This window comes from Gekko japonicus, unplaced genomic scaffold (genome assembly GCF_001447785.1).
Source record: "Gekko japonicus isolate JY-2015 unplaced genomic scaffold, Gekko_japonicus_V1.1 scaffold20, whole genome shotgun sequence".
Classification (NCBI taxonomy): domain Eukaryota; kingdom Metazoa; phylum Chordata; class Lepidosauria; order Squamata; family Gekkonidae; genus Gekko; species Gekko japonicus.
The window spans coordinates 1,492,043-1,517,658 of NW_015169172.1; the positions used below are offsets into that span (position 1 = coordinate 1,492,043).

The window sequence follows — 25,616 nt, forward strand, 5'->3', positions numbered from 1 at the left end:
GAAAGTAAAGGAAATAGATGCCAACTCTAAAAAAGTCAAGAAAAAGGTGCAAATGCTGGAAAGGAAGCAAGCTTCGGATGAATCTCAACTTTTACAACTGCAAATGGAGAAAGCTAACCTGGTCCTCCAGTTCCAAGGGGTCCCTGAAGTAAAAGACGAGAATCTAAAGCAACGTTTGAGCGATGCATTAGCTCCAGTTACAGATTTAAAAGCGGAATACCTTATAAGTGAAATGGATGTGGTCTATAGGGCCTATTCTGTTTATATCAAGAAAAATAATCTGCCTGGGGCGATAGTGGTTAGATTCTTGAAGAGACACGTGAGGGATTCTGTCCTGAAAGCAACGATGGGAACACCCCTGAAAATCGGAAGCAACACCATCAGGATTTTAAAAGATATCCCATTTGAAATAAGGAAGAAGAGGAAGAAGTATAAAGACTTAATCCATTTTTTACAAACAAACAGCATTTCCTACAGATGGTTAATTTTCAAACTGCAGGACAAAAAAGAAAAAATTGACTCTTTTTCCAAAGCATGTGAGTTCCTGAGACTGCAACTGGGAGAACCAGCTGAGGACGCTAAAGAAGAAGATGACAGCAAATCTGGTGGTGAACTGGACTCTGTGTCTTCCGGTGAGGATTCTGCTTCAGAAAAGGGGGCAGCTGCTTCTAAACAAGAATACCAATTGAGGATTAGAAAAGATAAAGCAAAGTGAAGGCTGAAGGACTCTGAATCGTGCCTTAAAGCATGTGATATAAATGTTGCTCTTGGGGTTGTCTTTAAACAGTTAAAAATGGTTAAAAATATAAATAATTTAGCTTAATCGACTATGTTCAATGTAATGTAAGCATTTTAGACTAACACTTATATAAACTGATGTAATGATCTCCTATACTTGGGGTTTTAGTTATTCGTGGTTTTCTTTCCTTTCTCCTTAGATGTAGATGTTCCCTCCCTATTTTTTCGTTGTAGTTTGTAGAAAAAGCAATAAAGATCCCCTTCGGGGGGGGGCATAAAAAAGAAAGAAAGAAAACAATGGAGGGGTTGGGGGCAACCTCTTTGGGGGCCCGTAGAATTGGACCCCTTCGTTAAATGTTCTTGAAACTTGGTGGGTATTTTGGGGGGATGCTCCAGCAGCTACCCTGTGAGTTTGGAGCCTCTCCCTCAAACCCCCTCCCCTCCAGCCCCCAGAACATACCCTATGTTTTTGCCATTGACTTCAGTGGCCCATAGGATATAATGGGGCCGAATTGCTGCCAAAATTCGGTGGCAATTCGGCAGCAAGCCAATTCAGATCAGATCATCTGAATCGGCCTGCAGCAGCCCAAAAGCGGCCCTACTTCCTAGTAAGCATGGAACACAAAGTTTTACTCAGACATCATAGAAACAGTATTGAGCATCTTCAAGCACCTGAAACTTCTTTGAAGATATGAGCATCAGATTGGCTTTCAATTAGTCAACACACAGTTGAGCAAGAAAACCTTGGAATTAAGCTTTCCACAGTTTTAACCTCTTTGTTAGGTAACTTGATTTCAAGGCTAGGAGCTCCAGTTACCAGTGATGGTACATTCAGTGCACTAGGTGTTCAGTTCTTCTGACGCTTCATCTGGTTTACAGTATCTTATCACTTTAAGCTGGCTGTACTTTGTTGGGGACAGAAACAAACAAAATGTACAGATTGCTAGATTTTGTTATTGCTCTGAGGAGTAATGTGATTACTACAAAGGAATTTGACTGCAAGAAATTAAAATCCCTCTACATTCTCTGCCTGCCAGTAGTACATACATTTATGAATTCCTTAGAAAACCCATACCATAACCATCAGTCTGTTAGTGGTGTGGGATGTTACCCCCTGGAGGGCCCCTGCATTCCCTATGGATATTTTCCCCCTTTTGAGGTGTCTTTGCTTATTATCCTTCCCCTCTTCACCACATTAACTAGCTTTTCACTTACCCTGGTGGTAATTGCTTCCTTGGCTTCCCCCCAAAGCAAGCCGTTTTATTAATTCCTGACCACCAGCACTTGTCTATCACCCGCTGTCTGTTTTGGGGATTAAAATTTGCTAAGTCAGGTGGAAAATGAGAAGTGGATTTTTAAGATGTGGTTTTTATTGAGACAGAAACATTTTTGTCTGGATTACCAGATTTGGGGCTTTTTTATTCCCATAACACTTTGATCCAGACAGAGCAGAACTTAAATGATCTCTTTCCAGTACCTTCTGATTAAGTCAGTCATCTTCTCGACTAAAGAAACTGATTGCTTGGCACAAATATTTCTAGTGTCTGACACTAGCTGTACAGTCTTTCACCTGTAATGCTGTAGACTGACTGAGTTGGGTGCTGTAACTGATCCAAGTATAGCTTTGTGCAAAAAAAGATAAGCTGTGGCTTGATCAGGTTGGATTTTGCGTATGTTCAGAAATTTGTAAAGACCTTGACTCACTTCATAAATAAGGATCTTGTTTGTCTTAAAATACTTTTATAGTTAAATAACTGTTAAAAGGCACTGTTTATTTGCTACAGTGTGCTTATTTGGGAGAGGAGAGAAATGGCTGTGAGGCTCAAGTAGCAATGTATTGGGTATTATAGAAAATGTAGAATGGATCTTGTGTTGGGAAAGCAGAAATGCAATTGTGAAACTTTTTGTTTTCTCCAGGGCATCCATCAAAATGGAGGCTTTACAAAGGTGTGGTTTGCAATGAAAACAGTCCTCACACCGAGCATCTTCACCATCATGGTGTGGTACTGGAGACGGATCACAATGATGACGCGGCCACCTGTCTTACTGGAAAAGTGCGTACAGATAACCTGGGGAGTCTTACAAAGCAGCAAAACCCATGCAAAAGTCATTGAGAGCCAGTTTTGTTGTAGTGGTTAAGTGTGAGAGCCAGTTTGGTGTAGTTTGGTGTAGTGGTTAAGTGTGCAGTTTGATTCCCCACTCCTCCACTTGCAGCTGCTGGATGACCTTGGGCAAGCCGTAGTTCTGACAAGAGCTGTCCTTGAAAGGGCAGTTCTCTCAGAGCTCTCTTAGCCCCACCTACTTCACAGAGTGTCTGTTGTGAGGAGGGAAAGGGGAAGGAGTTTGTAAGCCGCTCTGAGACTCCCGAGTGAAGTGCAGGGTATAAATCCAATCTCTTCTCGTCTTCTTCTTGAGTGTTCTGGAAAGAGGGAAGAACCTTTGCATCAGTTAGCTGGTTATGGGTTGGCCACAGCTGGTCATGCACTAAGTTTGTTTTGATTGGCTTGCACTGGCAGTTTATTCTGTATTTGGCATGGTGTATATAAACTACTCTGTGTAATCAAATGCAACTGTCTTAAAAGGCTTTTCTATTTGGAGAGTTTCATTGGAATGCTTCTACAGGTCTTGGAGTTGGGACCAACTGCTTGTTTATCCTATCTGTGGAATGCTCTGAATGTGAAACAGCTAGTACAGATATGCCAAGAAGGGATTGGCCTTTCATTGATATCTAGGAGGAGAGGAGGAGGAGATTGGATTTATACCCCACTCTTCACTACTCAAAGGATTCTCAGAGTGACTTAGAAACTCCTTTCCCTTCCCCTCCCCACAACAGACACCCTGTGAGGTAGGTGGGGCTGAGAGAGCTCTGACAGAAACTGCTCTTTTTTTCAAGAACAGCTGTGCCAGAACTATGGCTTGCCCAAGGTCATCCAGCAGGTGCAAGTGGAGGAATGGGGAATCAAACCCGGTTCTCCCAGATTAGAGTCCACGCACTTAACCACTACACCAAACTGGCTCTTTAGATCAGTGCTTTCTTTTGAAGATGGATCTCATTGTCTAGCTTTCAAGTGAACTTCTATTAGCTTTTAGAGTAAAATAGAGTAAAATAGTAAAGACTGCCCTAAAACAGCACATTTTAACATGTAGGATGGAAATGAAATTTTAGCTAATGGTTGGCCATTCCATCTCAGTTTCTCTTGGATTTTTGGGTAGTGGATCCTTCTCTGAAATGGAAAATGGTTTTGAATTTGTTACTCCTTTTCCAGAGTTATCTTTGCTCTTGGGATTTCCATGACATTCATAAACATCCCAGTGGAGTGGTTTTCTATTGGGTTTGAGTGGACTTGGATGTTGCTGTTTGGAGATATTCGCCAAGGAATCTTCTATGCTATGCTTCTGTCATTTTGGATCATCTTCTGTGGAGAGCATATGATGGTGTGTATGAACTTTTGAGTGCATATGGGGTTCAATCCTAATAAACTTTCTGCTGGCGTAAGAGCCAAGGAATTAAATGTGACCAGCTTTCCTCCCCTTTGCAACAGCAGAAAAGCTAGTAGGACCCTCCTGTAACTACTTTAGACTGGGAAACCAGGATCTATAAAGGGTTTTCCACTCTGTTTTATGGACAGAGGTGGGTTTCAGGAAAGAAGAATGCCTTCCTATCCATAGGAAGAGTCCAGATCTCACTGTCCATCCGATTTCATGATTTCTAGTGTTGGTTGGGAGAGAGAGTGAAATGTAATTGCCTGTAATTAGTATAGAATAGGGATCCCCAACCTTTTAGATCCTATGGGCCCTTTTGGGATTCTGACACAGTGTGGTGGGTGCAGACATAGAACGGCTGCCAGAAGAGGTGGAGCCAGCCATACAATGGCTGCTGCAGCTCACCTTCCATCATACAGTGAAGATACTTTGTGCTGTAGTGGCAGCTGCTGCCAAAGCAATATTTTTAAAAATCTGCACAGCCACTCAAATTTTCAGTGGCCAGTCAGAAGCCTTGCTGTGCAAAAGTCCCACCTGCCCCCACTTTCTAAAAGCACTTGGTGGGTGCCAGGAAAGGTGTCAGTGGCCCCTGTGGGCACCACATTGGGGACCCCCTTAAGTTGCTGATTCCTAATGAAAGATCAAAGGGGCAGGTGACTTGCAAGGCCCGTTAGGTTTAAATTTGTTACTAAATCTGATTTGCTCGGCTGAGATGTATTCATGTATGATGGAAGTTACTGAAGCAAATTTCAGTAACACTGCCTTTTCCATTGTTCCATTGTTCATGATGGTCATTTTAATGCAGGTAAAATTTTTAGCATTTGTTTCATTAATCGTTTGGATATCATTCTGTTCCCCATTTCTATTAGGATCAGAATGAACGAAATCGTTTCTCTAGCTACTGGAAACAAGTCGGGCCAATTGCTGTAGGCGCCTTCTGTCTGTTTGTCTTTGACATGTGTGAGAGGTAATGTAGAGATATTCCTCTAAGTTTTTAAAAGTGTTATTGCAGTAAAAAAAGGTAAAGGTTCCCTTGCTCGAAAGCCAGTCGAATCCGACTCTGGGGTTGCGGTGCTCATCTCCGTTTCAAAGCCGAAGAGCCAGCGCTGTCTGAAGACGTTTCCGTGGTCATGTGGCTGGCATGACTAAACACCGAGGCACACGGAACGCTGTTACCTTCCCACCAAAGTGGTACCTATTTATCTACTTGCAATTTCTTGCTTTCGAACTGCTAGGTTGGCAGGAGCTGGAACTAGAGACGGGAGCTCACTCCGTCATGCGGCACACTCAGGTCTCGAAACTGCTGAACTACTGACCTTCCACAGACTGCAGTTCAGCGTCTTAACAACTTGAGCCACCGCAGCTCCTCAACTCACAGTTCATTGTTGGTCTTTATCTTGACCACGCTCTTAATCGCTCCTCTGCTAGTTCTCCTGTGCTTGACCGGATCGACACAGCTTGTGGCCTCGCTAAGAGGCACAGCCTTTAAGGGGTTTCGGGGGGGGGGGAGGATTTCGCTTCAAGTATCTGTTTACAATTGTTTCTCTCTCTCCCCCCTCCCCTCCGTTTATGTAAATGCATCTGAGAGGCGTCCCTCTCTCAGCAGAGAGCAGTCAGCGAGAAGGACCGTCAGGGCGGAGGGGAGCCTCCATCTCCCTGCAGTTAGCAGGAAAAGAGGCTCACCCTCAAAAGCCCTATGGCTTTGGGGGTCCCCCCGCACTCCCCTGGGGGGGCCGATCCAGTGGCACCTCCCCCCCCGCTGCTGAGCGGTGCGCCTTCCCAGAGAGCCATCGTTGTGCCGTAAACCCCGCCTCGAGATTCTACACTTCATTGTGATAAGAAAGCTGCCCTTTCTCAGTTCTGTCCTGGATTTTTAATAGTACATTCCATATCTGACAAAATTGGTACACAATACCCCTATAAATAATCTTTGACCTATTCTTGCCCTACTGGTTTTCCAAATATCTTGTTGCAGGGATGGGGAGGTCATTACACAATTAGATTTGAAACACTTTGAATACAATGCAAGTGAGTATATAGCCCAGCAAGCGTCTCTAAATATTGTTCCTTTGACCTTTCCAAATTACAATGGGAAGCGTAGCTTTGTGTTATGTTTTTATTGTATATGATTTGTTCCATTTGAGACATGATTTCCTTCCATTTCCAGAGGGGTACAATTAAAAAATCCATTCTACAGTATCTGGACCACAGATGTTGGTACGGAACTCGCTGTATCCTTTTCTTTCCATATCAACAGTGGCACTGCATAGAGAAGGGCAATGGAGGTTTGAAGTGGAGGCTGCCTTTTCTTTGGGGAAGAGAGTGCTAAACCTGCAGAAAACCTTGTTAATTCTGGGAATGTGTGTCAATAGAACTGGTTAGGAAGGCTTTTTGATTTAAATGTTGTGATGCATCCTGATATCCTTTAAACTAGTTTCATGAATTTGAAACTGGTTGTACTTTCCTGAAATTTTTATGTGCAGAGTTGACGTTAAACCAAGAAATGGGGTTTTGTTTTGTTTCAGAAACCTGGTATGCATATTGATAAAAGTGGAGTACTGAATAAATGTACAGGGATGATAAAGTGTGGGTGTCATTGCAGAACTTAGGTTCCCCTGGCTTACCGTTGAAAGTTACCTCTACTGTGTATGTTCTGTCCTGCTCTAGAGTAATGTAGTGTATTCACCAAAACAGTGCTTTTTATTTTGGTACCCTGGCATATGCTCCTAAAATTAGTGTTGCTGTTGAATTTTTTGCTGTTTAAAAAAATGCCTGTTCATGTTGGAAGCATTTTCCAGCTGCTGTTAATTTTTCCTATGAAGCCAAGATAAGCTAATAGGCTTAGCTCACTCCCCCTGCATCACAGACCTCTAGCCAGCCTCTCCCTAAGATTAAAGGATGGCGGATGTTTCCCAGCTTCCTCCTATGTACCAGTGGAGCAGAAGTGACAAGTCCACCGAGGTTTTTTAGCCTGCTAGTATTATAGTCATTTATCCCACATTAATGCCACCTCAGGCCTGTGGGAACAGCAACAGCTCATCAGGCCTGGAACTGAGCCAAAGAAAGGACTTCTTAGGTGCTCACAAAGTCTCACTCAGTCTATATTTTCTGTCAGTTTCGCAAAAGGAATTTCCCCCCTGGCTTCCATGTATGGCAATGATGCTTAAGCAAAGCCAAATAAATTATTGCTATCTGAGTCTCTGTTGACTGTGTGTGTGTCAAGGTGCTGCTCCCTTAACTTTACTGCTCAGATGGCATTTATTATCGTTGCTGGGATCTGCCTCTGTCTCTACTTCCTGTTCCTGTGTTTTATGGTGTTTCAAGTGTTCCGAAACATCAGTGGTAAGCAATCCAGCCTCCCAGCAATGAGTAAAGCTCGCAGACTTCACTATGAGGTAAGGAACTGGAGTGGTGAAAACCTCATCTTAAAATCCCTTGCAAACCCAACAGCACTTTTGGTATGGTATTCCAATCAATGCTTGTGAACAAGCTAAGAAGAAGGAGGAGGAGGGAGGAGATGGGATTTATGCCCCGCCCTTCACTCGGAGTCTCAGAGCAGTTTACAAACACCTTTCCCTTCCCCTGCCCACAACAGACACCCTGTGAGGTAGGTGGGGCTGAGAGAGCTCTTTCAAGAACTGCCCTTTCAAGGAAAGCTCTTGTCAGAACTGTGGCTTACCCAAGGTCATCCAGCAGCTGCAAGTGGAGGAGTGGGGAATCAAACCCGGTTCTCCCAGATTAGAGTCCGCACACTCAGGGCTCTTTTTGTAGCAGGAACTCCTTTGCATATTAAGCAACACACCCCTAATGTAGCCAATCCTCCAAGAGCTTACAGTAGCCCCTGTAAGAAGAGCTCTGTAAGCTCTTGGAGGATTGGCTACATTAGGGGTGTGTGGCCTAATATGCAAAGGAGTTCCTGCTACAAAAAGAGCCCTGCGGCTTAACCACTACACCAAACTGGTATTTTTAGTGGCCAGCAGGTAGCAGAAACAAAGGTATTTTGTCAGTAATGTGAGTTTTGCAAAGAACAGTTGTGTAAGGAACAAGCAACACACACAGTACAACCTCATTTATCTGAGATAGGGACTCTTGGTTTGGGGCAAGTGATGCTCTGTATTCTTGGTGCTTGGGGAGGGGGCAACAGTGGGAGGGCTTCTAGTGTCCTGGCCCCACTGGTGGACCTCCTGATGGCCCCTGATATTTTTGGCCACTGTGTGACAGGGTTGGACTGAATGGGCCATTGGCCTGATCCAACATTGGCTTCTCTTAGGTTCTAATGAGACAGAAAACATTCTCCCTGCTCTGATATATACTGACACGAAAAGTAAACGGAATTCTGTAAGGCTTTCTCTTGAGTGTGTGTGGAACTACAGCTTATGTGACAGGCAGACTGTTGGGTTAGGTAACAAAAAGGCTTGAAGAAAGGGGTTAGTTTTTTTTCAAATTAACAGGTAAATTTCAGTCATATTTTCCACTAACAGCTCCAGAATATGTGCAGCTCTTTCTCTGACATAGTCCTCTTTTCTTGGTGTATTCCCTCTTTGCCTTGGACATTCTTGTATGAGAGCAGCTCAAGCTCAGCAGAGAGAAGGAGAGATATAACAACCAGAGGTCCTTCAGTAGCCAGCAGGTAGCAGAACCAGTCACTGCCTGAGACCTCATTACTGCCATTTCTGTCATAAATATTCGAGCCCTTTACAAGACTGATCTGCATAATGGTATCTTGTAAGTGAGACTGTATGCACACAAGCCTTACAGACATAAAGTCTTATTTGCTTTATGGGGCCATTATTTCAGACTTCTCTCTCCTCTTGAAGAAAGTGTTGTTTTCCATGTCCTTACCCTCCTCATGCCTGATACCCTCAGTACATTCTCAAGCCCTCATCCAACTTTACCCTTTCTTTCCTGCCTGGAACTGCCTCGCAGAACACCTCCTTGCTCTTCAAATCGCTCCTCAAAACCCATCTGTTCCATGAAGTCCCTATATCCCCTACTGAAATTAAGCCTTAAGCACACACAAGCTAAAGTGAATGTGTAGTCTTCTCCTGTTTATCCCTGCTTCCGTTTCTTTCTTTGCTACTGAGCAGACTGCCTTGTCCTGCCCATTAAAAAATGCAGTGTCTGATTTATTATCATGAATAAGTCTTCCCTTCTTTACGTATCTGAAAAGGCCAAAGAAGCTGCTTGTCCTCAAGCTGCCTCAGTATAGCACATTGGGGGTGGGTGATCACAAACAGTTTAGTTGGTAAGTCCTATAGACTCCCCATAAAACAGTCCTTTCTAACCTGACTTTTGACTGGGATTTTAAAGGCTCCCCTATATTGGGATAGACAGTATAATTAAGAGGCTAACTGAAGGTGTGAACAAGCTTTTAAGACTGAATCGGGGAAGGAAATGTTGGTTTTTATGACTAGATACAAGGGTCTAAAAGCAGCCTTTGATAAAGGCTGAGCAGACTTGCCACCACAACGGATGTTTGCTTACTCAGCTCCTGTGCTGGAAGATGGAGTCATCACTTGAGATGCTTACTTGGACAGTAACTCTTCCTCCCTGCAAGAGACTAGTAATGGGAAGTAAAGAATCCACAGTTGTCTAGGGATTCAACCTGCACTCAGTTCAGCCTTCCACTCACAGAAATCTGTGAGTTGGCAAAGAGGAAATAGAAGGGTGCTTGCACTCATGCTCTGGGCCTTTCCCCTAAGGCCTGCCTTTATCAGTGTGACTTGAGAGCACAAACTACAGCTAGAAACCTGAAAATCGAAGACATTGTAGATCTCACATGTAAGTTTTCATCTTATAGAAACTCTGGGTTAAAATATTTGAGTTTTTCAGTAAAATGACTAGTGCTGTTTGTTTTTGTCTTTCTAGGGGCTAATTTTTAGGTTCAAGTTCTTGATGCTGATCACACTGGCTTGTGCTGCCATGACTGTAATATTTTTCATTGTCAGCCAGGTAAGTGTCCTAAAACAACTTTATCTAGGATTCTGACAAATGTTTTTAAACTTCTCAGAGAAATTTGGGGCTTTGGATAATGAATCTGGTCAGTAGTTACCTGTTTTTCGTAAAGAAGAAAAAAGAAGAGTAGGTTTTTATATCCTGCCTTCCTCTACCTTAAGGAGTCTCAAAGCAGTTTATAATCTCAAAGCAGTTTATAAACCCTTCCCTTCCCCTCAACAGGCACCCTGTGAGGTAGGAGCCAGTTTGGTGTAGTGGTTAAGTGTGCAGACTCTAATCTGGGAGAACCGGGGTTGATTCCCCACTCCTCCACTTGCACCTGCTGATGTGACCTTGGGTCAGTCACAAGCTCTGGCACAGCTGTCCTTGAAAAAAAGCAGTTTCTGTCAAGAGTTCTCTCAGCCCCACCCACCTCACAGGGTGTCTGTTGTGGGGAGGGGAAGGGAAAAGGAGTTTGTAAGCCGCTCTGAGACGCCAAGTGAAGGGCGGGGTATAAATCCAATCTCCTCCTCTTCTCTTCTTCTAGGTGGGGCTGGAAAAGTCCTGAGAGAACAGGGACAACCTTTATATAAAGGACAACTGTTATGAGCCCCTTTTTCTAAGAGAGTGGTGTGTAATTTTTAATGTGAACATTTCAGCATTCATTGTAACCAGGATATGGGATTTGGCTGTCTTTAAACATTTACTCCAAGGCTGCATTACTTCTGTCCTTGCAGTCATAAAGGGAGAGGACAGTCTGTCAGGTCATGAACTGGAATAGGTAGGGTGCATGTAAAGAAGGAGCCCTTTAGCTCCTGTTGGGCTTGTAATTCTCGGTTCCGTATGTGTTTATGCTCCTGCCTCACTTGATTATGTCTATTCTTTTTCCTGTCTTAGGTGACTGAAGGCCATTGGAAATGGGGTGGCTACACGGTTGAACTGAACAGTGCCTTTTTCACAGGAATTTACGGAATGTGGAACCTTTATGTCTTTGCCCTCATGTTCCTGTATGCACCTTCACACAAAAACTATGGTGAAGATCAGTCAATTGGTGAGATATAATGAAGCTGCAAGCAAGCTGGAGACCTGTAACCAGTAATTAGGAGACGGGAACTTTTCCTTTTTATATTTTTATTAATTTTTAAACTTAATAGGAAAAATCAAAATCAATAGATTTCAACAAAATGTATAAGAGGGAAAATATATGTGTGTGCATGTATAGTAACATATAAAGTTGTACTTCTCTTAGGCTCACCAAACAAAAATTTACAATAGAAAAACCCTCTATGTACATTCACAAAAATTGCACAATTACAAAGGTCTGTATTCAACTGCAAATCCTGAGTCCAAAAGTCAAGAAAGGGTTTTCATTCTCTAGTGAAATTAGATTTACATAATCTCCCATTCATTAATTCTGTTAGTTTGGTAAGTTACCATTTTCCAGAGTTTATTAAGCCCAAGCTTCTACATTTCAATATCACTGGTTCTACCAGCTATTAGTTCTGTTCATCTTAGCATATTTAAAATGACTGTGCTGTAGTTTGAAGGAACAGAATCTGCTTAGACCAAACAGTACTACTTTTGGACCTTCTAGAATATTCAGTTCAGCCATGGAGAATATGTTTCTCTCTCTTTTTGCTAATTTTATATTAGGACATGGCCACCACATATGCCTGCAGTTAGCGTCTAAGGTTCTATATTTCCAACATGCATATTTTTGTGTCTTCATCTTAATCAGTATATGTGGAATCATATACCATAAACACAGTACCTTATAAAGCTTTTCTTTCATGCTAGCATATATGGCGAAAGCTGCCTCCGACCATGCCATTCATCATTAGAAATTGTACACTTAAATATTTTCTCTCAGTTTGAGCTTCTGATTTGTGGCACACCATCATCGGAGGGCTCCTGGGCGATCTCCTGCGGAATCCCTGAGCCTCCTGGCCCCAGCGGGAGGATCGGAGCGATCCGACCTTCCAAAGAGCTGTCTCGTAGGGATGTGCAAAATGGCCCATTCGGACCCCTTTCAGGCTGGCTGCAGGCCAATTCAGATTCTCTGATCTGAATCGGCTTGCTGCCGAATTGCCGCCGAATTTTGGCGGCAATTCGGCCCCATTATATCCTATGGGCCATTGAAGCCAATGGTGAAAACATAGGGTATATTCTGGGGGTTGGGGGGGAGGGGGTTTGAGGGAGAGGCTCCAAACTTACAGGGTAGCTGCTGGAGCCTCTCCCCAAGATACCAACCACGTTTGAAGAACATTGGACTAGGGGGTCCAATTCTACGGGCCCCCAAACAGGTTGTCCCTATCCCCCCCCCATTGTTCTCTATGGTGGGAGAAAAGTAACTTTTTTCCTTTCACGCTGAAGATTTGTTTTCTTTCAGACTCTTCATTTTCCATAAGTGTGGGAGATATAGCCTTTCCCCCCTCATCTTGGAAAGGAGCCTGTTGCTCATCCAGAGCCTGCCGAAACACCATTACTTCTTTCTCACCATCCAAATCTAAAGGGAGACTCTGAGGCTTTTCAAAGATATTTTTACATGCTGTTTTCATTGCTTGCTTTATTTCCTCTACGACTATCTTTTGAAATCGCTCCCAAGAAAGGTTCCCAATTTCTGTGTTCTCTCAGTCCTCAGTCTCTTCTGAAGCCATTTTTAAACTTTTTATCTTAAACTGTTTAATAGTGTTTCCAATATTTCTGAAGTGTCATGCAACTCGAGACCCTCACAGCCATTGCTCTAAGTAGTTAATGGTTTAAACAAACAAAGTCATTTTCTCACCCCCACCACTTTGAAGCAAAACTTTGATCCCCGCTTGCTTTGTAGCCACTTTCCTTCAAGTTTGGCAATATTCCAGGGGAGGTATTTAAGAAGAAATCCTCACCTTTCGCTTTTATGCTTGATCAGTGATATATTAAGTCTTCATTATTTGTAGTCTGTTATGGTGTAAGTCCGAGTTCACTCTAAAACGGCTGGCTGCAGCTAAGCAAGACATGGCAGCCATGTCTTGCTCCGTTTTTCGTTCTTGCTTTGAGGCAGAATGACCTCACCCCTGCATTTGCCATATGCTAGGGCAGCCAAAGATAAGCCTCCTGCTTCCTGACCCCCCTCCAGGCAGTCAGGCAGAGCCCAACTGGTCAGAAATCCCGGAGAGCTCCAAAAGAAATGAAAAAGGAACAGGGCGATTCAGGAGCATCCTGAAAAATGCCTCATCGCCACGCTGCACCAACCAGAAGTTTTTCCGAGGCTGGCAAAACTAAGGGGAGGGCCAGACCTGTAGATTTGAGGGGTGTAGCTGGGGGAGGGCAAGGTTTGGGGTACGGAGGGACCTCAGCAGGGTATAATGCCATAGAGTCCACTGCCCAAAGCAGCCATTTTCTCCAGGAGAAATTATCTTGGAGTTCTCCAGGTGCTGCCTGGAGGCTGGCAATACTAAGGGGAGGGCCAGACCTGTAGATTTGAGGGGTAGAGCCTGGGGAGGGCAGGGTTTGGGGTACGGAGGGACCTCAGCAGGGTATAATGCCATAGAGTCCATTGCCCAAAGCAGCCATTTTCTCCAGGAGAACTGATCTTGGAGATCTCCAGGTGCTGCCTGGAGGCTGGCAATACTAAGGGGAGGGCCAGACCTGTAGATTTGAGTGGCAGGGTTTGGTGTACGGAGGGACCTCAGCAGGGTATAGTGCCATAGAGTCCATTGCCCAAAGCAGCCATTTTCTCCAGGAGAACTGATCTTGGAGCTCTCCAGGTGCTGCCTGGAGGCTGGCAATACTAAGGGGAGGGCCAGACCTGTGAGGTAGGTGGGGCTGAGAGAGCTCTTGACAGAAACTGCTCTTTTTCAAGAACAGCTCTTATCAGAACTTGCCCAAGGTCATCCAGCCAGGTGCAAGTGGAGGAGTGGGGAATCAAACCCGGTTCTCCCAGATTAGAGTCCGCACACTTAACCACTACACTAAACTTAATTTAATGCCAACAGTTCTGTTTTCTCTTTGTTGTCACAGTAACCTGATAATTTTGCATGTAGGTCAAAGCAGTACATTACTGCTAAAACTGAAGGGTTTTTGATCCAAAAGGTTAACATGTCATTAGCATAAAAACTACTTTTAACTCTTTATTTAACTTTACCTCTTGGAATCAAAATGTTATTTCCCCATCTCTGCTAAAGGTTTAACACTGGTGGTGGCAACATGTAATGCCGACAAAGAACCCACATGTCCTGTCCCTCTTTCCTTTTATGTGTGTAGCTTGGGTGGGTGATAAAACATCTTTCAAGCCTTGCAGAAGAAGTTGTAACTGTCACTCCTCCAAGGCTGTGTTTCCATTTGAAACATGGTTTTGTTTTCCAGGTGACCTGGGAATAAGCAGCGGAGAAGAACTTCAGCTCACGACCACCATCACCCATGTTGATGGACCTACAGAGGTTTACAAACTGGCTCGCAAGGAGGCCCAAGAGTAATTAATAAATCACAGCTCATCAAGCACAGACGGACAGTAACATATGGAACAGTAGCAGTATTTTCTTGTGAGGGTGCATGGCTGAAATCATTCTAAACGTGTTTGTGTACTTTCACAGAAAGGTGGCTAGAACAGTGGGAAATGCTCCTGGATAATAATTTGTGTTTGGGAGGAGGAGCTTTTATCAGATTTGATCCCTCCTCCCTCCATTACGCTCCCAGTTTTGTTTTGCATGTTAACTCCTGGGCAAAAGGGTGTGTGTGGCTTCATGAAGGGACAGGAACCCATTTCCCTGGTCTGACCTTTAGGTTGCTCTTGGATTAACACATCTGCTGCTCTCTTTGCTATAGAAAATCTTGGGAAACAAATCAATATTCTGTGTGTTTCCTGTTCAAGGTTTTGTTCTGTATTTCCAATGCCTATGTTTAGAACCATTTTTGTTCTTTATTTATATTGCATGTAGCCAGTGCTGTTAAATATTTATGTACTTTGATAAACTCATCCATGACTTTTTATAGTCCAGTGTAATACTGCCTTTTGTAAAGTTTTGGTACAAAAAGAGCATTTCTGCTTTAAAATTGAACCTCATTTGCCTGTGGATATGTATGCCTTGAGCACTAATAATTCTTTATGGTGTAGATATCTTTTTGATATGCTCTCACTCTTAAGTATGCTTGTGTGATGCATAATCCATGGAATAGTAGGAGGGGAGGTGGGGTTCAGGGTCATGTTTTTAATGCTGCAAGTAGTCTTGGGAATATTGTAGGGGGGTTTTGTACTATGAATAAAATATATAATATTGTGCCTTTTCTCCTTTGTAGGAAAACATGTAGCTGTAGGTCAAACAGTTTTCTTAATTTTAACCTGCAGAAAAAAGAGTCCAGTAGCACCTTAAGGACTAAAAAAAAATGTAGTAAGGTGTTTTTGTGAGTCACTGCTCACTTCTTCAGTGTTAGTCTTTAAGGTGCTACTGGGCTCTTACACTATACTACTGCCACAGACAGGCTAACAGGGCTACCCTGCTTGCCCAATCTACAGAAAGTGATGTTCCAGAGAACACTGACCCCTGCTGGTTGTCCAAGGCATCACACTGGGCCATCATCATAGTTTCACAATTGTAAACCTCCTTTAGGCAAAGACTGTTGTATATTCAGAAACTCTTTCAAACACTCATGTTTTAATAAGGACTCTGACCACCTTTTAAATAGTTACATGCCTAGGCTCCTTGTCCCAGTGCTGTGAAACAAAGGAAGCAAGAAGGTTTGAACAAGTGTTAACTGTTGTGTTTGGGAGGGCTTGGTATTTTGTAGGTAGGAAGTATTCGGTAGTTGCGGATTTGCTTATTCCAGGGGTTCCCAGTGTGGTGCCCACTGACACCTTTCTTGTCCAAGCCAAGTGTTTGGAGACAGTGTGTGGGACCAGGTGGGGCTTTTGCACAGCAAGGCTTCTGGCTGGCCACTGGAGATTTGATTGGCTGTGCCGATTTTTTAAAAGCGTAGCTTTGGCGGTAGCTGCCACTACAGCACAAAGTAAGCTGCAACAGCCATGTTGTAGCTGGCTCCATCTCCTGTAAGAGCCATTTTGTGGCAGCCATTTTATACTGTGACCACACTGTGTTTCAGAACTCCAAATGTGCCCACAGGCTCAAAAAGGTTGGGGACCTCTGGCTTATTTTACAGCAAGTCCCTGTGGCCCAAGCTTCCCATGCTGCATGCTACTAGAGCATTTTGGCTAATAAATTAGCAGTGTTCTTCTTTGAATAAGTTAGCAAGGAGCTAGGCATGTAAATTCTGCCAGGTGACTTCTACAAACAGTCTAATTTAGGAGCAGTTTTTTGAAGTCTTTGGGTAACTCAGTGAAATAATCAAAGAGCAGCTTCTCCATAGCAGAGCTGCTTTAGATACTGTTAAGTATTAATACTATAAAGGAAAATGAAGACCATGCAGTGCACTTACGTGAAGGTATTGTCTTCCTTTCAGAACCTGCTTGACTAGACCAAGTATACACCCTCTTGTACGAGCCATATTGTTAGACCGTCATCTTCAATGTGTTGGAGACTGATTATTCCAGGTTCCATTGCTGGGGAGGTTTTGTTCCTCTTCTTTGATTAAAATTCAGTGTCTCACTTTCCTGCCTATGTAATGCAGTGTAATCTATGTTGCCACTGCAGTTGCAGTGCTACTGCAACATCTGTTGGGAGTTCTAACAGAGCCCTGTTCAAGCAGTCTTGCTTCTTGTCATATCTAGCGTCCGTTCCTAAAACATGTCTTGCTTTTTCACATGGCCTTTTTAGGACTCTAGAGGGGGTAGCTTTGTTACAAACGAAAACAGGAGTCCAGTGGAACCCTAAAGACTAACAGTATTTTAGCATGAGCTTTCATGAGTCAGCACTTGAAGAAGCTCTGACTCTTAAGAGCTCATGCTGGAATAAATGTTGCTCGTCTTTAGGATGTTGCCGGATTATGTTTTACTCTGTAGAATTAACGCAGTTATTAGTTGTAATTAAATGTTCTGTTCCTGCTGTTTTCTGACTCAAAGTTACACACACAGAGCATGCATTGCCAATACATTGGCCCATGAATTCACCTTCCCATGTAGTTTACGGCAACCCAGGATGGACCTATGTAGAGTGCCTTAGCAAGAGGTTGTCCAGCTCCAGTTAATAAACCATCTGGCGTCGCACCACCTCTGGCTTGTCCTTAAGGGCTATTGTGGGGGGGTCTGTCCATTACAATATTTATGCCCTGCCTTTCTGTAGTGGTTCAAGATGGCTTACAGTTCCCAAAATTAAAAACATACGAAATGCAGTAAAATCCCATTTACACCCCCACCCTCTGCAAGGCAATGTTTGCCGTGTAAGCTCTCACAAGTAAGATGGTCATATGGTGCGTTTGAAATACTTAATGAAGGTTATGTCCCTCCTCAATCCCTTTAGGTGCTCATTCCATATGGTGGAAGTCACTGCAGAAAAAGAAAAGGCTCTAGTTGATGTTAAGTGGGATACCTTCAGTAAGGGGACAAGCAAAAGGTGGCAACCAGAAGACTGTGTTTGGTGTATAGGGGGAGAGAATCCTTCATATGATGCCAAGTGTTGCAGGCTGTAAAGTGTTTCCTTTAGGCACGTCAGAAAGTTTAGGTAGTCAAATAGGGTGGTCACTTTTTGCAGGAATGGCAGCATCCTGGTGTATATAGTTTAAGCAGGTGGAGTTTGTCCTGGCATGGGGGGAGGGGTGGCACCACCTGTAAACTTCTTTTATTAAGCGGCTGATAAAGGCACAAGGGTAGTGCCCATTAAAGTGGCAACCTGTGTCTCTAAACTTGTTCTTTATACTTGAGTGTGAATTGTCTACTTTTTGAAGAGCTTATAAAGCCAGGCATTATCAGAACACAAGTAGGAATGTCTTCTGCAGCTAATGAATTTCCTGCAGACTGCATAATATGGTTGATTTTAAAAAAACAAGCTAGAATTAAATATGGGGTGTATGAGAGTGTTGGGGGCAGGGAAAGGGACCAGGCGGGGGGGGGGGGGGGGGCCGGGGCTGCTTTTATTCGATTTATATTCCACCCTCCCTACCAAGGCAGGCTCAGGGTGGCTAGTACTTTTGCCCACTATGTTGACCACTGACTTGCAGCACCCACCCCACAGAGTCTCTGTAAACAATCCCATCCATACTCTGGATGATGTGTACTTTCATACAGAGAGATTGTAATATATAAATCTCTCTAGCACGTCAGGCCATTTGTTCATCTTGACAAGTACGCTAACTATTTCTGATTTTCTAGTACCTCAGGCACAGGCAAACAGTTCTCTGTTTCCTGTCTTCCCTTTGACACCCCTGATATCTACCTCTTGACACACACTGTTGCCCACTATTCACTATGGTACTTACAGGAAGGATTCAGAAATGAAAATTTATCCATACAAAATTAACCGTTGAATAAAAGTGGTTCAATGTTATCTCTAGTGCACACAAATGAAATACATTGATAGTTTGGTGGTGGCTGTTAGTAGGCAAACGGCATGATACTGTCATCTAGCTGCAATAAAACACTATGCAGTGTTCTGATGTGAAGCTGCCCTGACATGACTCTTCTAGGCAAGTTGACAGAAGGTACTGTAGCAGGGGTTGTTTCTGTACTTTGGTAGCCATGGAAAGAAGTTGATGATAATTATCATATGGCAGTGTGTATATTATAGCCAGCCAGGAGATCCTAAGATTGTCTGGCAGACAGAAGTTCTAGTTCTTTTAGTGTTATTTACCACTAGGTGGCAAGCTAGACTTGTTTTTAAGGCAGGAAACATTTCAGATGTGGTTTATCATTGCCTGCCTCTGCATCATTCCCCTGGTATTCCTTGGAAGTTGCCCATCCAAATACTATCCAGGGTCGACCCTGCTTAGCTTTTGGGATCTGACTAGCCTGTGCTATCCAGGTCAGGGTAGTTGATTATGTAATTTCTGGAAGCGCTTTTTGTTCTGTTGTTCCTCCTGCATTTGCTGTTCGTGTGTAAACCAACATTTACTCCGTCCTATCCAGTTTTTGACATACTTACTGTGTATGGTATCATACGCTTCTCCTGAAATAATGCTATAGACATTCCATGTTGTGTACATACAGTCGGTTTCTGTGGGGATAATTCAGGAACAGAACTTGCAAGACAAAATGGTTTAAAATAAAAATTGTAACTTGGATTTCCACCATACAGAACAATGCAACAGAATTGATGTTGCAAACACATAAATACAGCAGTAAACAGAAGATGCAACAGATTGTGTCTCTGAGTTTAAAAAACAAAACAAAAACCCACAACTGATTTTTGCTTGCAGCACTTTGTGGTGGTGAGTTAAGTTCTTCTTCTCAAATCCATTAAGGTGCAGGATTATTTTCATCCACTTCTCTTTCTAAAAGCTTCAACCAGACTGCAATCTTGAAAGACAGAGACTTTATACAAGGTGATAAGAGCCCAGAAAATCTTTTCATGCTCCCAAGCAACCACTGTCATTTCAGTCCCAGAACAGCTTATGTGGTCCCTGACAATGTCATTCTACTCTAGAGGCTGTCATTCCAGTCTCAGGCCACTAATTCTAATCCAGGAACTGGCATTCCACTCTGGTGGCTGTCATTCTAGTCCCAGGACAGTTTACCTGGGCTCAGGAGCCATCATTCCACTCTGGGTGCTATCATTCCAGTCCCAGAACACATATGCTACTCCTGGGGTCTGTCATTCCACTCTGGGGATTGTTGCAGTCCCAGAGCACTGATTCCAGTCCCAGGGGCTGTCATGCCAGGCCAGAGCAGGTTGCTTGGAATCCTTTCTTTTATGTGCTGTATTGATGGAGCCTGTACCAATCAATTGGCATTCCCGGCTCCCATTATTCCCACTGGGCTTTCGAAGATCCATACAGTTTCTCTTTGCTTTTTGCCCATCTCCATTTAGAAATGTACGGCCCATCCAATATGTTGAAGCTATTTGCTGCCCTCCATTGGCAGCAAGGGGAAGTAATCTGGACTTCACACCAGAATAAAGGTTTTGAACTTAGTTATATTCACTCACAAAAAATTGTCTCTGGCTACAAGAAAGAAGAGAATGTGCTCCATCCCACTGTGCTTCTCTAACAGCTTTGCAGGAAGAAGCCTTGCTGCAATCAGACACACACGTTTCCTGTATATTCAGAACCAAGGAGCCTTGCCCTTAAAAGGTTACTCACTGATGATGGCAATGCTGCTGTCCACACCCACCGAGGCTGCAGGTCTCTGCAAGGCTGTGCACCTTAAACTGATTTCAGAGGGTCTCTGTATGTGTTTAGTCCCAGGCTAGTCTGATGATGATCTCATCAAATCTTGGAGGTTAAGCAGGGTTGGGAAACCACCAAGGCAACCTAGGGTCACTACTTCAGATGCAGGCAGCGGCAAACCACCTCTGTTCATCTCTTGCCTTGAAAACCCAATGGGGTCGCCAGAAATCAGCTGTGACTTGACGGCACATTTCACCACTGCTACCACTACATGTGTTTGGGGGGACTTCGCAGCTTCTGTTCTGCCTACAATTACTTGGAAGTTGACTCCATCAAGCTTGCTATTACTTTCTTCTGGATATATACAAACAACACCAGGTGGAAGTGTTGTCTTTTTTTGCTTGTACAGCAGCAGCTGCCCATTCTTACCCACAGTGTCCCTTTGCTGGGGTACACTTCAATGAAAACGCTTCAGGAATGTTTTCTAAAATGAACTTTGCCCATTTTCTAAATGTCCTGTCCCCACCCCAACAATAACCCCTCCAACCAATAACCCAATTCAGGCATTAGGTACTTCCACTCATGCAAGACCAAGGTCTTTTAAAAGTGCCTTGCGCTACCAGAGGAACCCAGCCTGCATTGGAGGACCATCTCCTTGACAAACAGAGGGGTGCTAGGTTTAATATCCAAGCCTGTGTGAGCTAGGGAGGAGGTGTAGTGTATCGGCCATTCAGCTTCTTAGCAACAGCAGTTGCACTTTCCATTTCTAGTTTAGTTTGACTCTCACTAGAAGCAAGTTCAGTTCAATGTTTACTCCTGTTTTACCTTTGTGGTTTCAATAAAGTTACTCAATTGATTTTGTACCTTCTCTGTGGCCTCCTCTTTATGATATGTACTTTTGCATTCTTACATCATACAGCAAGTTCCCAAGCTAAACAGTATTTTATGTTAAACTAAGATTAGAAGTTGGATGTCCCATGGACAAAACCCAACACTGTCCTATGTATCACCTTGGTTTTTCAGCTGTGTTATGTACCATTCTATGGCAAGTCCCCCCTTTCCTGAAAGTTGATTTTTTTAAACTGGGCTCACAGTATTAGAAAGGCTGCTGGAATTCACCCAGTGATTTCATGCTGGTATCATATATCCAAGTAGTATCAGCAGGTCCCATTTATATTTATTATTTATTAGAAATAGTATTTATTTATTAGATTTTTAGTTGCCACTCACCCAAAGGGTCTCAGGGCGACTTATATTAAAACCAATAAGGTATAAATAAATACTTTTAAACAAAATATTAAAATACACGGATATCACCATACCACTATTAAAACAGCCCAAACATGTGGTTACCCTCCAAAGGCCAACCTAAACAATTCAGCTTTGCATGCCCTGCGGAAACTAAGCAAGACTGGCAAGGCATGGGTGTCATCCAAGAGTGCCTTCCACAGGGCAGGGGCCACAACTGAGAAAGCCCTTCCTCTGGTGACAGTAAACCAAGCCATCCTGGGGCCAGACTCCAGGAAGAGGACCCTAGACCATGTCCCAAAGGGAACTCAGGGGGTTGCAACAGGAAAGATGGTTCCGCAGGTATGAGGGAAGCTGGAGAAGGGCAGGCAGGGAGCCCAGGCATGTTTCCCTGCCTGTCCTTGGCTTCCTAGCCGGCCCACCACTGCCACTTGGCTGAGGAAGCCAAGGGAAGGCATGGAAACATGCCTGGGCTCCCTGCCTGCCCTTCTCCAGCTACCCTGGGGCAGCTAGAGAAGGGAAGGCAGAGAGAGGAGGCTTGTTTCCCTGGTCAGTTTCATTCCTGTGCCCTGTCTGCTGTTAGGTTTAAATGGCTTAAACCTAACAGCTGACTGGGGGAGAGTGAAACTGACAAGGAAAGCTGCAGGGGCTTCAGGAGGGAAAGAAGGTATTTTAACATGCCTCCCTTCCCTCCTGTTGGGCATATCAGACCACCTGAATATATTTGGCAATACCAAATATTTCCCCAGTCCCGGGATTGGACTTTACCAGGATTGGACTGGGAAAATTCAGCATTTACTGATATTTCTAGGGTCTGATATACCCAAAGCCAAAAAAAATACTGATTTGTTTTTTGCACACCCCTACTGTCAACTGGACACCCCTGAGTCTTGGGAGTGACCCTTCTGCTAGCATTTCAGTCTTTCCCAGCCACATGACCTCCATCTTGGATGGATTCAACTTCAGCCGGCTCATCCTTATCCGTTGAACTACCACATCCAGGCACTGGGATAGTGCCGAGGATCCTACCGCTGGCTGCTTGTCCAGCAGCAGGAAGAGCTGAGTGTCATCAGCATATTGACGGCACCCAACTCCAGACCCCCTGACGATCTTGGCAAGAGGGTGTGTGTGTGTGTGTGTATAAAATAACATCAGGGAAGGAATCGAACCCTGTGCAACCCCAAAATTCAGGTCTTGTCGGGAAGACATCTCCTCCCCGATAGCAACTCTTTGAGATCATCCCTGGAGAGATGAGGAGAACCAACTAAGGACAGTGCCCTTTTCCCCCAGGGAGGCAAAGCAATCGATCAGGACCAAATGGTCAACTATATCAAAGACCGCTGATACATCCAGAAGGATCAGAGGGCCAGCATGCCTTTATTATAAATAAGGCAAAGGGAGAAGATATAAATCCGAATTAACAGTTTTAATCACCTCCCACTCCATTCAGGGGTGATATAATATAGGAGTGCAAGATTTGAGTCCAGTAGCACCTTAAAAGACCGACAAGATTTCCAGGTCAAAAAGTCAAAGATCCCATTGTCAGATAGGTTTAGCCGTCTTCTACTCCTGAACACTCAGCCATCTTTTCTGCAGGAAGGAACCTTGGAAGTAATTATTTGACATCACACTGAAGTTGCATTTTATTATGATCGTATTTATATGAATAGAATTGTACAAAAATCCATTCTTTCCATATTTCTGAAACAGAGAATTCCAGTTAGAAACAAAAGGGACCCATTTGTCAGAAAGAGATACCAAACATGCCTGGTTTTCCTTTGCTAATTCTTGACCGTAGGCATTTCCATCACAATCATTACCAAGACTCGAGAAAGGAATTCTGCTATCTAAGGGATGCTGGACGATCTCAGCAATAGTGTTTGGTGCCACTGGAGGAAGCCAAACTCACATTATTATTTAACCACTCAAAATATCCTTTACATAATTAACCTTAATGTTGTATGATCAACAAACCTTTGTAGACAATATCCACCCCTCTACTCCCACCCCAATCCTTCCAAGATGCTCAGGGCAGCATACGTACGGTTCTGTCTTCCTCTAGTCTGTTCTCACAACCCTGTGAGTTAGGTTAGGCTGAGAGAGTGTGAATGGCCCAAAGTAACCCAGTAAAGGAACCAGTGTGATATAATGGTAAGAGCGTTGGACTAGGATCTTAGGGGGGGCCAGTGTTATCCACAACACCCGGATCTCTGTTTGAGTTATGAGACCATTTGCTTAATAAGTGAACAAGCTAGGGATCATATTCCAACTATACCAGAGTCAGCACCCTCTCAGAGCGGCACAGATGACAGACAGGAAATATCTTTTTTGAAATTTATTAAGAAAATAACTCTAATACATTCATCTCACATACACCCACACTCCAGAGAGCTAGGAAATAAAGGGGTGAAGTGATCTTTAAAGAGATCAGAGACCAAATAGGGTGAAGCGTAGATGGGATTTTTAGCTACCTTCTGAAGACAAGAGTCTGCGACAAAGAGGAACAGACTGCTTGGCCAGCAAGCACACCTGTGAAGACCCAAAAGAGATGGGGGATCCAGCCGGTATGCGTCTCAGGAGACTGAACAAAAAGTGGCTAGGTTTGGAATCTTGATATAGGAAACTTGTGCCTTTGGGGCAATGGGCACAATAGGGAAATGGTCCAGGATGGCCAATAATAGCTCAAAAGGGGGGTTTGGACAAAAGAAGTCCAGGTTTGGGGAAGGGAAGCCTTTGTTAGTGAGGCGCTGGGCAATTGCAGAGTCTTGGCTCCATTAATGGCTAGGCTATCCAGAGAACAATGACAATGGACTGTGGCCAGGGTGGTCTCAGTATCAAGGGGCAAAGTCCGGAGGTTTGATTGTGGGATGTAAAACTGGGGTGCAGGTTTGCTGACACGCTTGAAATGATGAAATTAAAGACATTGTCCTTTCATGATGACAGATACGCGCCTGCTGCATCTGAACCGATGGCTGGATGCGTCAGAGAGAGATGGTCCTGAGCACATGGCTGGGCTAGCTGGCAGTTCACAAAGAGAGGGCTATACTTGCCCTTTGCCAACTTTGGCCCTAACCTGGCTGGGGTCCTTCACATGGCAAGAGAGGGCTTGGGCTAACACCAGGTTCACATCCCCAGTCTTCCATGGAAGGTGTCTGGGTGGTCTTGGGCCAATCACCCTTCCTCTGCCCAACCTGCCTCACAGAGTTGTTATGAGGATAAAACAGAGGTATGATATAAGCCAATAACATTATCATTAGGAAAGCGTTTAGCTCAGAGGAGATTATGGAGTGTTTTTTTTGGTCAAGAAACTTTTATTTTCTTAATATATTTCACATGTTCAAAAACAATTTCTTACCTTCAGTTTCCCTTCTCCCTCCCTCCTCTCCAGTGGCTTCCCGCAATGCGTTTCCCCTGTGATCTAAAAATCTTATACATTCCAGGATAACAATCTTATACTTAATATTGATCTAAACAAAGTAAATTTCTTTTTACGTCCCAGTTTTTTCTAGATAAATCTTGAAGTCATCCCATTCTTCAAAAGAGATTATGAAGTGTTAATACGTGAACATGGTTTCGTGACTGCTTTATGTATACATGTTTTATTATTTTCAGACCCTGCCAGTAGAGTATCTGCAGTGACTGAATCCTTCCAACCTAAATGAGAGATTTATCAGTTGTGGTTTCTCTTATCTGTTCTTACCCCTGAACTGTTTGGCCACCCACATTTCTACTGCTGTTTTTGGCACTGTCCCATAAAACAAGCAGTGGAAGAAGCCTGGTTGGCAGGATAAGCCAGAAAGTATGCAGAAGAAGCTGTGGCTCTACTGCAGCATGAACCCCACTACGCTGGCTCAGCAGTGTTTGAATCCTTCCAACACAAGGAGTCTTCCTCCAACTTAAGTGGCTTCTCCTCTGGTGGATGAGGTACTTACTTGAAGAAAGGCTCCTTAGTCGTAGGGAGGTCTCAAGAATTGCAGAATGGAGTGACTGGATGCATGTTTAAATCTCCTGCTTCATTTGGA

At 43.8% G+C, this 25,616-nt stretch overlaps 1 protein-coding gene across 1 annotated transcript in view; it reads left to right on the top strand.

Moving 5' to 3' along the window:
• Nucleotides 1-15,401, top strand: part of WLS (wntless Wnt ligand secretion mediator) — a 73,358-nt gene extending 57,957 nt beyond the window's left edge. The window contains exons 5-12 of the mRNA XM_015415793.1: nucleotides 2,656-2,792; nucleotides 4,005-4,173; nucleotides 5,091-5,188; nucleotides 6,389-6,452; nucleotides 7,473-7,616; nucleotides 10,090-10,173; nucleotides 11,053-11,206; nucleotides 14,503-15,401. Of these exons, the coding sequence (XP_015271279.1) occupies nucleotides 2,656-2,792; nucleotides 4,005-4,173; nucleotides 5,091-5,188; nucleotides 6,389-6,452; nucleotides 7,473-7,616; nucleotides 10,090-10,173; nucleotides 11,053-11,206; nucleotides 14,503-14,612 (960 nt within the window). The 3' untranslated portion in view covers nucleotides 14,613-15,401. The remainder of the gene's footprint in view (nucleotides 1-2,655; nucleotides 2,793-4,004; nucleotides 4,174-5,090; nucleotides 5,189-6,388; nucleotides 6,453-7,472; nucleotides 7,617-10,089; nucleotides 10,174-11,052; nucleotides 11,207-14,502) is intronic.
• Nucleotides 15,402-25,616: the final 10,215 nt, after the last annotated feature.